The sequence below is a fragment of the Pinus tabuliformis genome, chromosome 9 (genome assembly GCF_031772625.1).
Source record: "Pinus tabuliformis cultivar Carrire ecotype Pingquan chromosome 9, CPIR1, whole genome shotgun sequence".
In the NCBI taxonomy this organism is placed as follows: domain Eukaryota; kingdom Viridiplantae; phylum Streptophyta; class Pinopsida; order Pinales; family Pinaceae; genus Pinus; species Pinus tabuliformis.
The window spans coordinates 1,959,923,310-1,959,936,845 of NC_142307.1; the positions used below are offsets into that span (position 1 = coordinate 1,959,923,310).

Below are 13,536 nucleotides of genomic sequence, written 5' to 3' on the forward strand. Positions count from 1 at the left end.
TCACCTTCTGAACTAGCAAGTTCTAGGATTGGTTGATTTTAGTAAATGTAACAACATAAAAATAAATAAATCTGTTGAAATGCACTAGATAAGAGTTCTAAATATATTATGAAACGCCCCAGATAGCTTGTCGAAATGGCTACATGAAGGATTTGGAAAAGTGCGGAAGTTTTGATTTGATTGAAATATTAGTAACTGCCTCTGATGGATTGGACGTAGCGGTACATAAATGTCGGTCACAATTTTGAAAATATTAACAGAATTTGTGCATATTCGAATGTAGAGTTATCAACCATATTTAAATGTTTATGGTATAGAAATTTTGAATTTTTTGATAAAGTTAAGTGTGAATATAAATGCAACTACGTACAAAGCTTTATATTTTCTTTTTGTTCTCTTACATATTTTAACTGCTAATTTTCCAGGTAATTACAGGGGTGGGTTATCTGTAGGAAAGGCATTAGTTTCTGGATTTAAGGCAGCAGACCTTGCAATCTCAGATTTCAACTCAAAGGGCTCGTGAACCGTGATTGGGATGACCACGAAGTCAAATAGCTGAATCCTTTGATCCTTGCCGACAATGCTACTCGTCTTTTTTCCATTGCTCACTGCCAAATGTCCTTTGTTCTTTTTTTCTTACCTGTTCTAAACTTTATTTATGTAATAGACAGCCACTTTAAAACATGTTATATAATACATCAACACTAGTAGATATGCATTCAAGATACAAGCATATATGATATGATCAGCTCAATCTTCATGATTTTGCATTCAAGAACAAAATTTCAATCTACAGCAGGGAATTTCATAATACTCGAAGCCTATTCAGTGCGAGGTGAACTCAATCTTCATGATTTTGCATTCAAGGAAGAAGTTCCAATCTACAGCAGGGATTTTCATACACTCCTGCCTTATTCAGTGCAAGGTGAACTACCATAGGTTCGTCCTGACTTCAAATTTTTAAGCATTGAGAAGTATCAAAAGACCCATGCAAACTGCTCACTGCTTAAACAACCCAAGGTCGTGATTAATCTATTCTAGTTTTTTCAATGTTATGTTGATAAATTAAAAGGTTTTCTCCTGACATCAGACACAACGTTTTTTCCTTCAATTTATTATTGTTATACACGAGTTACACTAAGTTCTCTTCCTCCCAATGTGCAATAGCTTCTCGCTTCTTAAAGTAGATATTCATAAGCAATCAATAATATGAAGAACAATGTTTTAATATAATTTAGTTTATAAACTGTTTTACTAAAATAACATATAAAATATGAAGAAATTAATATATATATATATATATATATATATCATTGAAGACCAAATATGCAAAGTAATTATGTTTTAATAGTTAGAATCGAACTTGGATCAAAATTGGTCAATAATTTAGTTTATAAATTGATTTACTAAAAATATATATAAAATATGAAAATTTCAATATATATATTTATGTACATCAATGTAAATCCAAACCATTAAAGATCAAATATGCAAAACATGCTGATGTATATAACATGTAAAGGTGAGTATAGCAAAATGGCACCAAATGCAATACATACCCAAAACAAAATACAGAAATAGTGAGAATTTAAATGGCCTTTATATTCCAAAAGATAACATGCTACAAGCTACTACATATCCATGATTAAGATGATCAATTATCAAATTCATCACAAATTTAGATTTGAATATCAAATCCATTACAAACAATGCAAAGAATGTCAAACAAGCTCCAAGCCCACTCCAAATTGCAACTCTTAAGTGCAATTTCACATAACTCCAAATGCTCACAAATGCTTAATGAGAGGTGAGAAAAAAAAAGGAGGGTGGGGGTTCCTTATAGAAGTTTCGTTATTTTTTTCTTCTCTAAATCTAATTGTTTGGTTTAAATTTTAAAAATTGGTCTTTGGGAGTGGGTTGGTTGTCAATGCCACCATTTCAAAAACCCTGTAATTTTCTAGTTGGGGGTTTATGTTAAGGTTTGATTGCAACATTGCCAGTTGCCATGTTTGGAAGTTTCAAAGTTGTAGTTTTGACCTCAAAAAAAATTGATGTTAATTCGCTTTTTGATTTTAGGGTTCATTTTGTTGGAAATCGAGAGGTTTTCCATATTTTCATTAGATTTCCATTTCATGATAGTTACTTGTGAGTTTTTTAGCATTTTTATTATTATTTTTTCTTTCTTCATCAAGCAATTACCATAAAACATGAAGATCATAGAACACAATAGAACACAAGATATAGGTTCCAAACTAGGGAAAAACCCCTCCAAGGGGAAAACCCAAAAAATTCTCTTCTTATAGAATCAGATCAAATGAGATATATCCAAGACCCAAAACCATAGAAAACTTCCACCTCTAGATGCCAAGTCAAGCCTTCTTATTTCCAGCAGATCCATCAGCAAGAGACCAGCAATAGGAGAAGTACTAAAGCAGATTTTCCACAAACTCTAGCTCAAGAACTTATTTATTTCAAACTTCGGCCCTCCATACCTTCTCTGCCATCTCTATGAATTTCAAATTACAAAACATCGAGTGTGTGTGTCCAATTGAGCTTCATCTTCCCTCTATTTATATAGTTCAGAGGGGTGCGAATAGACATGTCCATCGGGGCAAGATTGACTCGACATATAGGCCGACATGGCGCCTAGAGGGGTTTCTGTCCAAAAATTACATTTAAATTCTTCTTTTTCGTTTTCTTTTTCAATATGTCCAAAATAGGACTTTGACTCTTTGACTCAAAACCTAGAAGCATGAACATGTTTTTCTAGAAAAATAATAATAATAATTTTTCTTTTTCTTTTCTTTTGCTTTTTACATAAAATACATAATGTTACAAATTATGAAGATTGAAACTACTTACATTCTCCAACACTCCCTCTTAACTAGGGAGGTATTTATAATTGTACACTCGGTACATGGATACTCTGAAACATAAATACTTTCATAAGAAGAGTCAGATTGATAAGCCATCTTTAAGCATCAACATCATAACCAGCATTGTCAGCATAGTAAGGTCTTTAACTAAATGTGATATTCCCACATAGCAATAATGTTAAGTTGAAATATCAATTTTACCCAATTTTGTCTTATTTCGTACTTGCACTTAGGAAAAGTGGGTTTGGGGGTCCCACTTGAATTTTGGAGTTAAGGAGAGGCTCAAACATTAGGAGAAGGGTGTTGATTTGGGGTAGCACCAGATGTGCTCTAGCCATGAAAATTAGTGGAGAGGCTAAAGCACATGAGATCTCCAAGACCCAGAAATGGTTTGGACAGATTGTACCCGGTTTGGGAGATATTAAAATAATTAATATTTTTAATGGAGTTCCTAAGTCTAAACTTAGAAAAAATAAAATATCGATGGGTATTAATATAAAACTAGGCTAGAAGGGTCCAAAAGTCATGGATCAAGCCAAATCTAATCTTAGCCGTTGATTAGAGATTTAATCTCAGTCGTTGATGGACCAACGAGAAAATTATAAGAAGAGGCTTGAGGGTCAGTTGGAGAATACACCAGAGTGATCAGTCATTCATTTTGCTAGAGCGGGGTTGCTAAGCAAAGTTGAATCAGTGATCAACAGCGAGGGGCAGTGAATACGAGTTAGAGAGGCAGAGATGATACTGGGATATCAGCGCAAAAGTAGAGAGAGCAAGAGCAGCAGCCAGTCTAGGCTACGTAGAACCCAGCAGAGGCAGCACAAAGCCCAGAGAGACTGTGTCATCCATGCAGAGGGCAGAGGGAGTGACGCAGAGGCTCCCAAAGGTTGTGCAGTGCCTTAGAGGGCTGATGCAGAGGGTCTTGGGGCTGACGCAGGTCAGCAGGAGGCTGATGTAGTGGCTAGAGGGAGGCCAGCGTTGAGCTTCAATGGTGCCGGAGAGGGTTTCGTGGGACAAGTTTTTTGAATACCTATTTCCGAATATAGAGGTATTATTGTCGTGTATTATTTCTTTGTCAGGTGAGCTGGTTAGGCACCCTGTTGTACTCAGAAGATTGCTTAATAATATAACCCTCAGAATTGCCGAATATAGAGGTATTGTTGTCGTGTATTATTTCTTTGTCAGGTGAGCTGGTTAGGCACCCTGTTGTACTCAGAAGATTGCTTAATAATATAACCCTCAGAATTGTTGCACCGATTTTCCCGCATTGGGTTTTTCTAGGGACATTTGTCCAAAAACAACGATGTCATCTATGTGCTTGTTTTCTTTCAGTTGATGATCTGTAGATGTTGTGACTGTATTGTGTTTATTTTGATATTTAAATGAATTAAATAACTTGTTCGAATTTAGACAAGTAGGAGAAATAAACCAGCAGAATACAGAATAATTTTCTAACGGGTAGACTTAGAAAATTCAACATGGTATTAGAGCGTGGTTGCAGATCACAGTAAAACTGAAGGCATCAACCAAGCGGAGCATTTGCAGCAAATTCAATTGTCCTGGGTGACAAAGTTGATCCTTATAGAAGGCAACAGAGGAAGGAGTGACGCAGAGGGACTGCGTCATCAGTCTGGGCCAGAGAGAGGCCAACATAGAGGCTGAGGGAGGCAGAATTAGGCTCACGCAGAGGCCAAGAGGGCTGACGTAGTTGGCTGAGGGAGCTGATATGTCGGTGTCAGGATTGTGCAGAGCCAAGTGGCTCAATCCTTTAGTTTTTGGGGCATAGGAGGCTGTGGATAGTTTGCGGAGTGAAGCTGGTGGGGTACTGTGGTCAGAACAGTACCTAACAGGGCAAGACCAAGGTTGTGGGAGTTGCTACCGAGGCAGATTTCTAGCCAAGGAATCTGGATCAGTGTGCAGTTGCACAGACAATCGGAGAGGGGAAACTTGACGTTGACAGAAGGATTTCTAGGAGGGAAATTAGGACTCAGAGGGAGTCCTGAAGAGAACTTCCAGACGGGAAGTAGAGAAACTTAGCAGGAGTCGAACCGAGAACTTCCAAATGGGAAATAGAGAGACTCAGTAGGAGTTGAACAGAGGACTTCGAGGAGGGAAGTAGAGAGACTCATAGGAGTCGACAGAAGAGCAGCGAGATGGTTGTTAATGGGTTGAGAGATCAAGATAGGTTGGACGATGCATCCAACTTTGTGGTATGGAAGGCCAGGATCTTGTCCATTCTAGACAGATATCGCATCAAGGCCTTCGCCTTGAGAGTAGTGACGATCCCAGTTGACCTAGCTGAGAATGAGAAGTACAAGGAGGCAATGGCCAAGGCGAAGTGCATCATTCTTGACAGGGTCAAGGATCATGTGGTCCAACATATTGCCGAGAAAAATATGGCAAATGAGATGTGGGAGGCCCTGAAGAAATTGTACCAACATACTTCCGTGTAGAGGAAGATGTTACTTGAGAATCAACTGCGGTCATACCAGATGCAGAAGGGGGAGCAGATAGATCACTTCCTCGGTCGATTGAAGGAGATCTGAAACCAGCTAACTTCCATAAGAGCCACACCTAATGAGGAGATGTTGGTGAGGACCGCACTTAACGCAGTCTCCGAGGAGTGGGAGACATTTTTCCAGAGCATACTGGGCAGGGTGAGTCTTCCAGATTGGGAAGAACTATGGGCAGCTCTTCGCCAAGAGGAGATTAGGCGATTGAGCAAGGCGGGGAGTAGCAGGAAAGTGGTCAGGATCAAGAAGGAAGAGGAAGAGGATGCGGCTCTGGCATCTGCGGGAAAGCAGGAGAAGAGAAAGAAGAAGGACCTCTCCAAGCTCAAGTGCTTCCATTGTGGGGAACTGGGTCATTATGCGAACTAGTGTCCTAAGAAGAAGAGTAAGGGAGAGGCTTCTGACTCGAAGGCAATGCCAACAAAGGCGAAGAAGGAGGTCGAGGAGGATGATGATTGTGCCATGAGTGCTCATGTGCCACTTGAGAAGAAGTGAGAAGACATCGAGTTGTAGTCAGACGGACTACAGGTGATGAGGGGCAGGATCCTTGAGGTACCCAACCCCTCTTGGATTATACCTTGCTACAGGAGCCCCAAAGACGAGTAGCAGGACTGGCAGATGTCAATAGAGATGGATGTAGATGAAGCAGCATAGAGTGCTATAGTGCAGGAGTCCTCAGATAGCGTGAGGCTAGCAAACTGCAACAGGGCGAGAGGCACGGGAGTGTTGTACCAATGCAGGATGGCACAGAGAGGTGTACAACGGTGCGAGATGCAGGGAATTGTTCCTGTAGCGCAAAGGTCAACAGAGGGAGCACTTGTTAGCGGCAGAGGGGGCTTCAACATCAGGAGCATTTCTAGCCTGACAGGGATGTCAGATGTTGGATGGAACAGTTACTTACTTCTCAGTAATTGAGTTGTAGTGCAGTAGTAGTATGCAGTAGCATGATGTAGCATGATGAGAGGGGGATGCAGTGCAGATGCAGTGCTAGGAGGATGGACCAGCAGCAACAAGGATGCAGAGAGAGTTGTTGTACGGATGCAGCAGTGGCAGTGGCAGGGCTATGGGAAGCAGTACAGGATGCAGCAGTGCAGAGGATGTTAGGCGGGGAGGCCTAGCATCAGCACAGGGACTGGTACCGGATAATCAGTGTGATACTCAGTCAGGAATATTATTAGAGCACAGTCCTCGCTAAGAGGGAGTTTTGATTTGGGGTAACATCGAATGTGCTCTAGCCATGAAAATTGGTGGAGAAGTTAAAACGCATGAAATCTCCAAGACCCAGAAATGGTTTGGATAGATTGTACCTGATTTGGGAGATATTAAAATAATTAATATTTTTAATGGAGTTCCTAAGTCTAAACTTAGGAAAAATAAAATATCAATGGGTATTAATATAAAACTGGGTTAGAAGGGTCCAAAAGTTATGGATCAAGCCAAATCTAATCTTAGCCGTTGATTAAAGATTTAATCTTAGTCGTTGATGGACCAACGAGAAAAGTATAAGAAGAGGCTTGAGGGTCAATTGGAGAATACACCAGAGTGATCAGACATTCATTTTGCTAGAGCGAGGTTGCTAAGCAAAGTTGAATCAGTGATCAACAGTGAGAGGCAGTGAGTACGAGGCAGAAAGGCAAAGACGATACTGGGAGACCAACACAGAAGCAGAGAGAGTGAGAGCAACAGCCAGTCCAGGCTACGCAAAGCCCAGCAGAGGGAGCGGAAAGCCCAAAGAGACTGCGTCATCCACGTAGAGGGCAGAGGGAGTGACGTAGAGGCTCCCAAAGGCTGCGTAGTGCCTTAGAGGGCTAATGCAGAGGGTCCTGGGGCTGACGCAAGTCAGCAGGAGGCTGACGCAGTGGCTAGAGAGAGGCCATCGCTGAGCTTCAGTTGTGCCAAAGAGGGTTTCGTGGGACAGGTTTTCTGAATACCAGTTTCCAAATATAAAGGTATTGTTGCCGTGTATTATCTCTGTCGGGTGAGCCGGTTAGGCACCCTTTTGTACTTAGAAGACTGCTTAATAATATAACCCTCAAAATAGTTGCACCGGTTTTCTCGCATTGGGTTTTTCCGGGGACATTTGTCCAAAAACAACAGTGTCACTTGTGTGCTTATTTTCTTTCAGTTGATGATCTGTAGATGTTGTCACTGTATTGTGTTTATTTCGATATTTAAATGTATTAAATAACTTCTTCAAATTTACACAAGTAGGAGAAATAAACCAACATAATACAAAATAATTTTCTAATGGGTAGACTTAGAAAATTCAACAAAGGGGAGAAAATCAAATTATTGGTGGTAAGTGGTGTTGGAAACACTGAGAGGGTGGTGAATTAGTATTCCTTAGCAATTAGCACTTTTAAATCTTTTCAGAGCATTATTTAATCTTCAATTATTATTAATGTTTATGCAGTAATAACAATAAATAAAAGAACATAGTAGACACAAGAATTTTAGGTGGAAAACCCCCTCGGGGTCAAAAACCACTAAACATTTTTCTAATAATTTCTTTAATCTTCAGCCCCAACTGAAATGAAAGCAACAACTTCCTAGAATTCTAGGAAAGAATTCTTCTCCAGCTCCCATTGGAAGGACGCCCCAACACCCTAGTTTCTTCATTAGTCAACAGAATGGATGCCCCAACATCCTAGACCAACCTACCACCCTAAAGTGTTCACAAGCTCCAACTTGTAGATGACTTCATGCACCAGCCTAGCACCTCCCTGCCACCCTATAATGACTGAAATGAGACAAGAATGTGGATTTCCATACCAGGGACAACGATCCACGATACAATATGATTTACAATGATTTTGACTGAACACCCAATCACACTATGACCTACAACCCAACCATGATATCATCCCAATAGAGACTCCTATACCTACCAATAATGCCTTTTCGACTTTAGGTAGATTGACTCTTTTACAATAATGACTTTTCCAATGATGACACTTTTACAAATGACTCTTTTATAACTTTACATTAATGACTCTTGGCCTTGACATTTTTTCACAATATATGGATGGTTGTCATGTCTTCAAAGGATGTCCCGCTACAATGCTTCCTTTGATTTGATACTTCTCCTCTTGAATTATTGTTTGAAGTTGTACTTGAATCTTCTTCTACCTGCATGCAAAATTTGCCCAGCGAAACCAATCCCAAAACAAAACAAAATACCCTTCAACTTACCTTTACTTGCAAAACACATGTAAGTACATAATAATGAATAAATACAAATTAAAATTACAATGCGTACCTGAAGTGTGCTTGTCACTTTTGTTGTTGACTTGTTGCAACAGTAGACAAAGACTCCCACTCTTGATATAGGCTTGCACTCTATGCAAAACTATATCCAAAACTGACCTAAAGATATATACAATAGAAACTGAGGACAGACCCTAGACTTGTGATGAACCAAGTTCTAAGTACAACAACAGAGACCATTCTATCAACTATGACAAGACAAGTAACATGAATTTACAACATCATATAGATTTAGAAGACTTGGTGTAGCACCAAATGTTTAGTATTAAGAATAGGACATCCGAAATGTGGTATCAAAACTAACTGTAACATATAGAGACATAGAGATGTAACCGAGACCTTGTATATGCTTACGTTGTCCTGCAAAAGCATATGTCAGAGAGGATACTCAAAATTCAAATGTAAACACTAATCATACATACCTTGCTATGGGAGACTTACCCTTGACTGTTGATGTGTGGTCATTACTGCAGTGATCCTTTAATGCATGTTTTTTCTTTCCTTCTAGGAGCTCGATATTGATATGTTGTATCTATGTAATTTCGGATCTCCAGGGTCTGAAATTTTGTTTTGTGGTAGCCCTTTAAGTCCTCTTTCCAACCCCACAGGTCTGATCAAGATTGGATTCTTCAAGAAAGAGTTATGCCCAATCTCCCACGATGACCGGATTATAGATTGATTCAGTAGAGCGAACTTGTACAAAGTGCCACGTGTCACTGTTGTGACCTTTGGCCCTAAAAACGCTACTCAACAAACTATAGTTCGTCTTCTTTCTGTGACTATTTATGAAATTTGAATCCAATGCTCAGAGAGAAAGTTATGACAATTTTCCAAACGTTACCTGTTTGACATGGAATTCAGGAGCCTGTAAAAACCCTAACTTCCTCAGATTATATCGCCGAAAATATAGTGAACCAAGATCTGAAATTCAGTCATGAGGTTGATCAAGATTTCGGCTCAAAGGGGTTTTAATTTCAGCTTCTGAAGCTTCGCAGAAAAACAGTTATAGCAAAATTTCCACAATGACCTGTTTGAAGCCACAAAATCCCTACTAGACGATATGAGGGTCATTATTTATATGAATGTCTTGAGTTGAGAGGGTCCTCAATAAGTGAATGTTCGAGGGATTTTAGGAGAAAAAATAACATTATTAATTATTGACTATTCAATGACCACAACCAATTATGAGTGCCATGCCACAACCCCATAGGGTTTTAGCCCACTAACTAGGGTTACTAACTTCAAACATGAATATCTCTCAAACCGTGAAGAATTACTTGGTGTGCCATATATCAATGGAAACATCTCGACGAGTAGAATTCATTTAGAAGATCCTTGGCTCATAATAGAGTAATTTGTCAAGTCAAAATACCCATGCAAGATCGGGGTAGACCTTGGCGCTGCTTGGGTTGACATCAATGACAACCACTGATCAACAAGTGGGGGGCACTCATAGAAAAATACGGCCCCATAGGAAGTACGCACTTGTTGGAGGGAAATTGGTGGGGAAAAGTCGATGGATATGCCTACATGGGAAATTGGGAGGCAATTTGACAAAAGAGGAGGCAATCACTTTTGGGCATTCTTTGATCATTTGAGTTTTCTCTTAGACTAGCACACTTGAGTTGAAGCCAAGTTTGCAGGTGTTGCTGAGCACAAGAGGTTTCCAAATAGAAATCTCACCCCTTGCTTTTGTGGACTTTGAGTATCCTTTTCAGATCGATCTGGGAGCAACGTAGTGGGAGTGTGGAGGATTTCCAGCAGCAACAATGTAGGGACTGCATTGTCCTTGTTAGAGCCACACATGGGAATTGAGGAAAGAAGGGAGTTTGGGGCTGAGATTTGTGGGGGAGTCTGGAAAGGAGAATTGCTGAAGATTTTAACCATGTTGGGGACACTCAGCAATAAAATTTACAGGTGGGTAGAAATACACAGCAGGAGGAGGAGCTAAGGGAAATTGGGCTGAAATTCCAAGATCAACATTTGGTCAATTCCTTCGTGGGTTTTTGTGGGTCTCGAGGTTAATTTCCCATAATTTTCTAAGCACCGAAGAAGGCCCTATAGTAGCTATTGTTTACAGCTAGTAGCTCATTTTCTATGTAGTTCAACGTAGAGGCAGAGAGAGATCAGCCAGTAGCTTTGGGGGACTTGTCTTCTTCACTTGGGCTTTGCTAGCTTGCCTTAGGCAAGCCCAGGTGCACACTTTCCAAACATCATATTGTAACCCCATGCTTTCATAATAAAATGGCTTAGCACAGCGCAGTTTTTGGCTCTATATCGTGGTTTGATTTGTGTGCAATTTTTCTATGTATTTTTACTATGCATGCTTTGTTTATTACTGTAAATTTTCCTTAGGGATATTACAGTGGTATCATAGCTCATAGTCTTGGCTCAGCCTGTGGGAGCAGCATCAGTCTATGACACCAGAAGACCAACAGAACGTAACTTACCAGAGGCAAAGGTACAGGAGTAGAGAGAGGCAGCTACAAATTACCCTAGATCCAGTGATAGTTGAACCAGAGGTCGAAAGGCCAAACATGGGGGATAATGAGGGAGGTAGAAGGAGTTAAGAGGAGGAGTTTGTCCAACATCTTCTCAAGCTCATGTAGGATTTGTCTAAGGGTATTGAGGAGCTGAGGCAGCAAAATTGCAATAACAATAGTGGCAAAGGGATTCAAGGGGATTTCAAATTGGTGAGGGCTCTAGTACTTCGCATTACCAAGGGGTCATGGACCCAACGCACCCCTCATTCCCAACACACCACCCGAGTCCATTATTCCCACATTTATAGCATCTGATGCTGGAGGGCCGCAATGGCAAGAGGAGATGCCCATGGGGGACTATTTTGTGGAGTATCAGTCCTATGGCTCTAATCTTAGAGAAGCCATTACTTTCAAGGACTTTTTTCAACTGAAAAGTAATAATAGGGGAAAAGGGCAAGGTGGAGGAAGCTACACTCATGGCACTGATTTACAACGCACAATGGGGAGATTGTTCCTGCCAACTTTCGATGGATCGTCCGAGAGCTCAACGAAAGCATGGATTGAGAAGTTGGATGTCTATTTCTAGCTCAATCAAATGACAGAAGGAGAGACAATTAAAATTGCCACTTTGCATTTAGAAGGGGAAGCCCATGACTGGTGGTTCCATGGGCTAACCATGATGGGTTATGCCGAAGTGACAACTTACGAGGATTTCACTACGAGGGTGTTGGAGCGTTTTAAGAGGAGAGACCCGGAGGAGCATTTTGGGGAGCTGACAAGGCTCAAACATATGGAAAGCGTTGAGGCCTACATCTCAGAGTTTCTGAGATTGTCAGTGATGATGCTCGATGTATTAGAGGCCAGGAGGGCCTTCATGTTTGTAGAGGGGATAGCAAAGCCATTGAAGGGATTGGTAAGGTCCAACAGGCCCACTACCTTGTAGGACACAGTGGGGAGGGCCTGATATCTACATGATGCTCTACCCAGAGCTAGAGCACCGTTACCCCCTAGACAGGTTTTCCAGCATAGGGGAAGAGACACTAGTGCTCCACCATCAACAACTAACCAAGGGTGTGGACAGCTAGATGAGGAGACTCGGAGAGATCTCCAAAGGAGGAAGTTGTGTTTCACCTGTCAGGAACCATGGGCACCAGGCCATAGATGCACAGCAGGTAAGGCCCATTACATTGAGGTTTTTTCTTATAGTGACCTAGGGGACAATGTAAAGTTGGAGGTGGGTGGAGATGACAGCGTAGCACGTGTGGAGAGGGGGCCACCACCACCAGGGGGAGCTCCCTTCGCACCTGTAGGAGGGGTCCTTGCATCTCTACGTGGGGTACTCAAGTTTTTTTGACCTTGAGGATCAGGGGCATCGTCCAGGCGCACCGTGTCTCAATTTTGGTGGACAGTGGGGCTACCCACAACTTCATTGATGCACAGATGTTTTAGAGGAGGGGCATCACAATCGAGTAGTTTGAGGGATTTTTTATTCTTGTGTCGGGAGATAGAACCATGCAGCGCACACGCTATGTTCCCGCCTTGACAGTGACCATGGGGAACTATTTAGTGGTAGGCCAGTTTTTTGTGGTGGATGTGTCAGACATCAATGTCGTGATGGGTGTCCAATGGCTCTATTCGCTTGGCCGAGTCACTACCGATTGGAGGAAGTTAGAGATCGAATTCACAGGGCCGGATGGCAAATTGGTTTTGCTGCAGGATATGCACTCTTAACCTCCACAGATTGTTTCGGCCCAAAAGATGGAGGTTGATTTGAGGCATTGTGACATTCAGTGGGCCGTGGAGTTCAGTATTTCTAAGGCTGGGGATCAACCCAAGCCACTGCACCTAGACATACAGCCTATTTTGGATAGGTACCCGGTGGTATTTGGAGACATACCACCCAGGGAACCACCTGATCAGGGTTTTGAGCATACTATTGAGTTAAAGTTGGGAGTACAGGTCGTGATTACTACCCCATACAGACATCCCAAGGCATATAGGGATGAGATTGAGAGGGCCATTCACGAGTTGTTACCCTATCTCATGTGAAATTTAATCTATTGTAGCCACTGGAAATTATTCTTCTAACTAAAAATTTAATTATGTCATTTATTTGCTACGACAAACAATTAATAAAATCACAACTGCAATTTTGCCATAAAAATACTACGGAAAATAAAATACTAGAAACTTAGAAATTCTAGCACACAAAATAATTTTGACAGTTATTTTTGGACAATTGTCCACGAAAAAATTCAATGCGGGAAAATTGGGGCGGCAAATGAGGGTTTTATTATTAATCTTCAGCAACAATTTTGAGTACAATAATTTAGATGCCCAGCTGGCAATGTAATCTAAGGAAAGTATTGGCAAAAATGTCGTGATAAATTTTTGTCACCC

The 13,536-nt window shown here is 41.0% G+C and overlaps 1 protein-coding gene across 1 annotated transcript in view; it reads left to right on the plus strand.

Annotated features, from left to right (window-relative positions):
• Window positions 1-1,141, plus strand: part of HEMG2 (Flavin containing amine oxidoreductase family) — a 525,695-nt gene extending 524,554 nt beyond the window's left edge. The window contains exon 18 of the mRNA XM_089438658.1: window positions 426-1,141. Within this exon, the coding sequence (XP_089294784.1) occupies window positions 426-523 (98 nt within the window). The 3' untranslated portion in view covers window positions 524-1,141. The remainder of the gene's footprint in view (window positions 1-425) is intronic.
• Window positions 1,142-13,536: the final 12,395 nt, after the last annotated feature.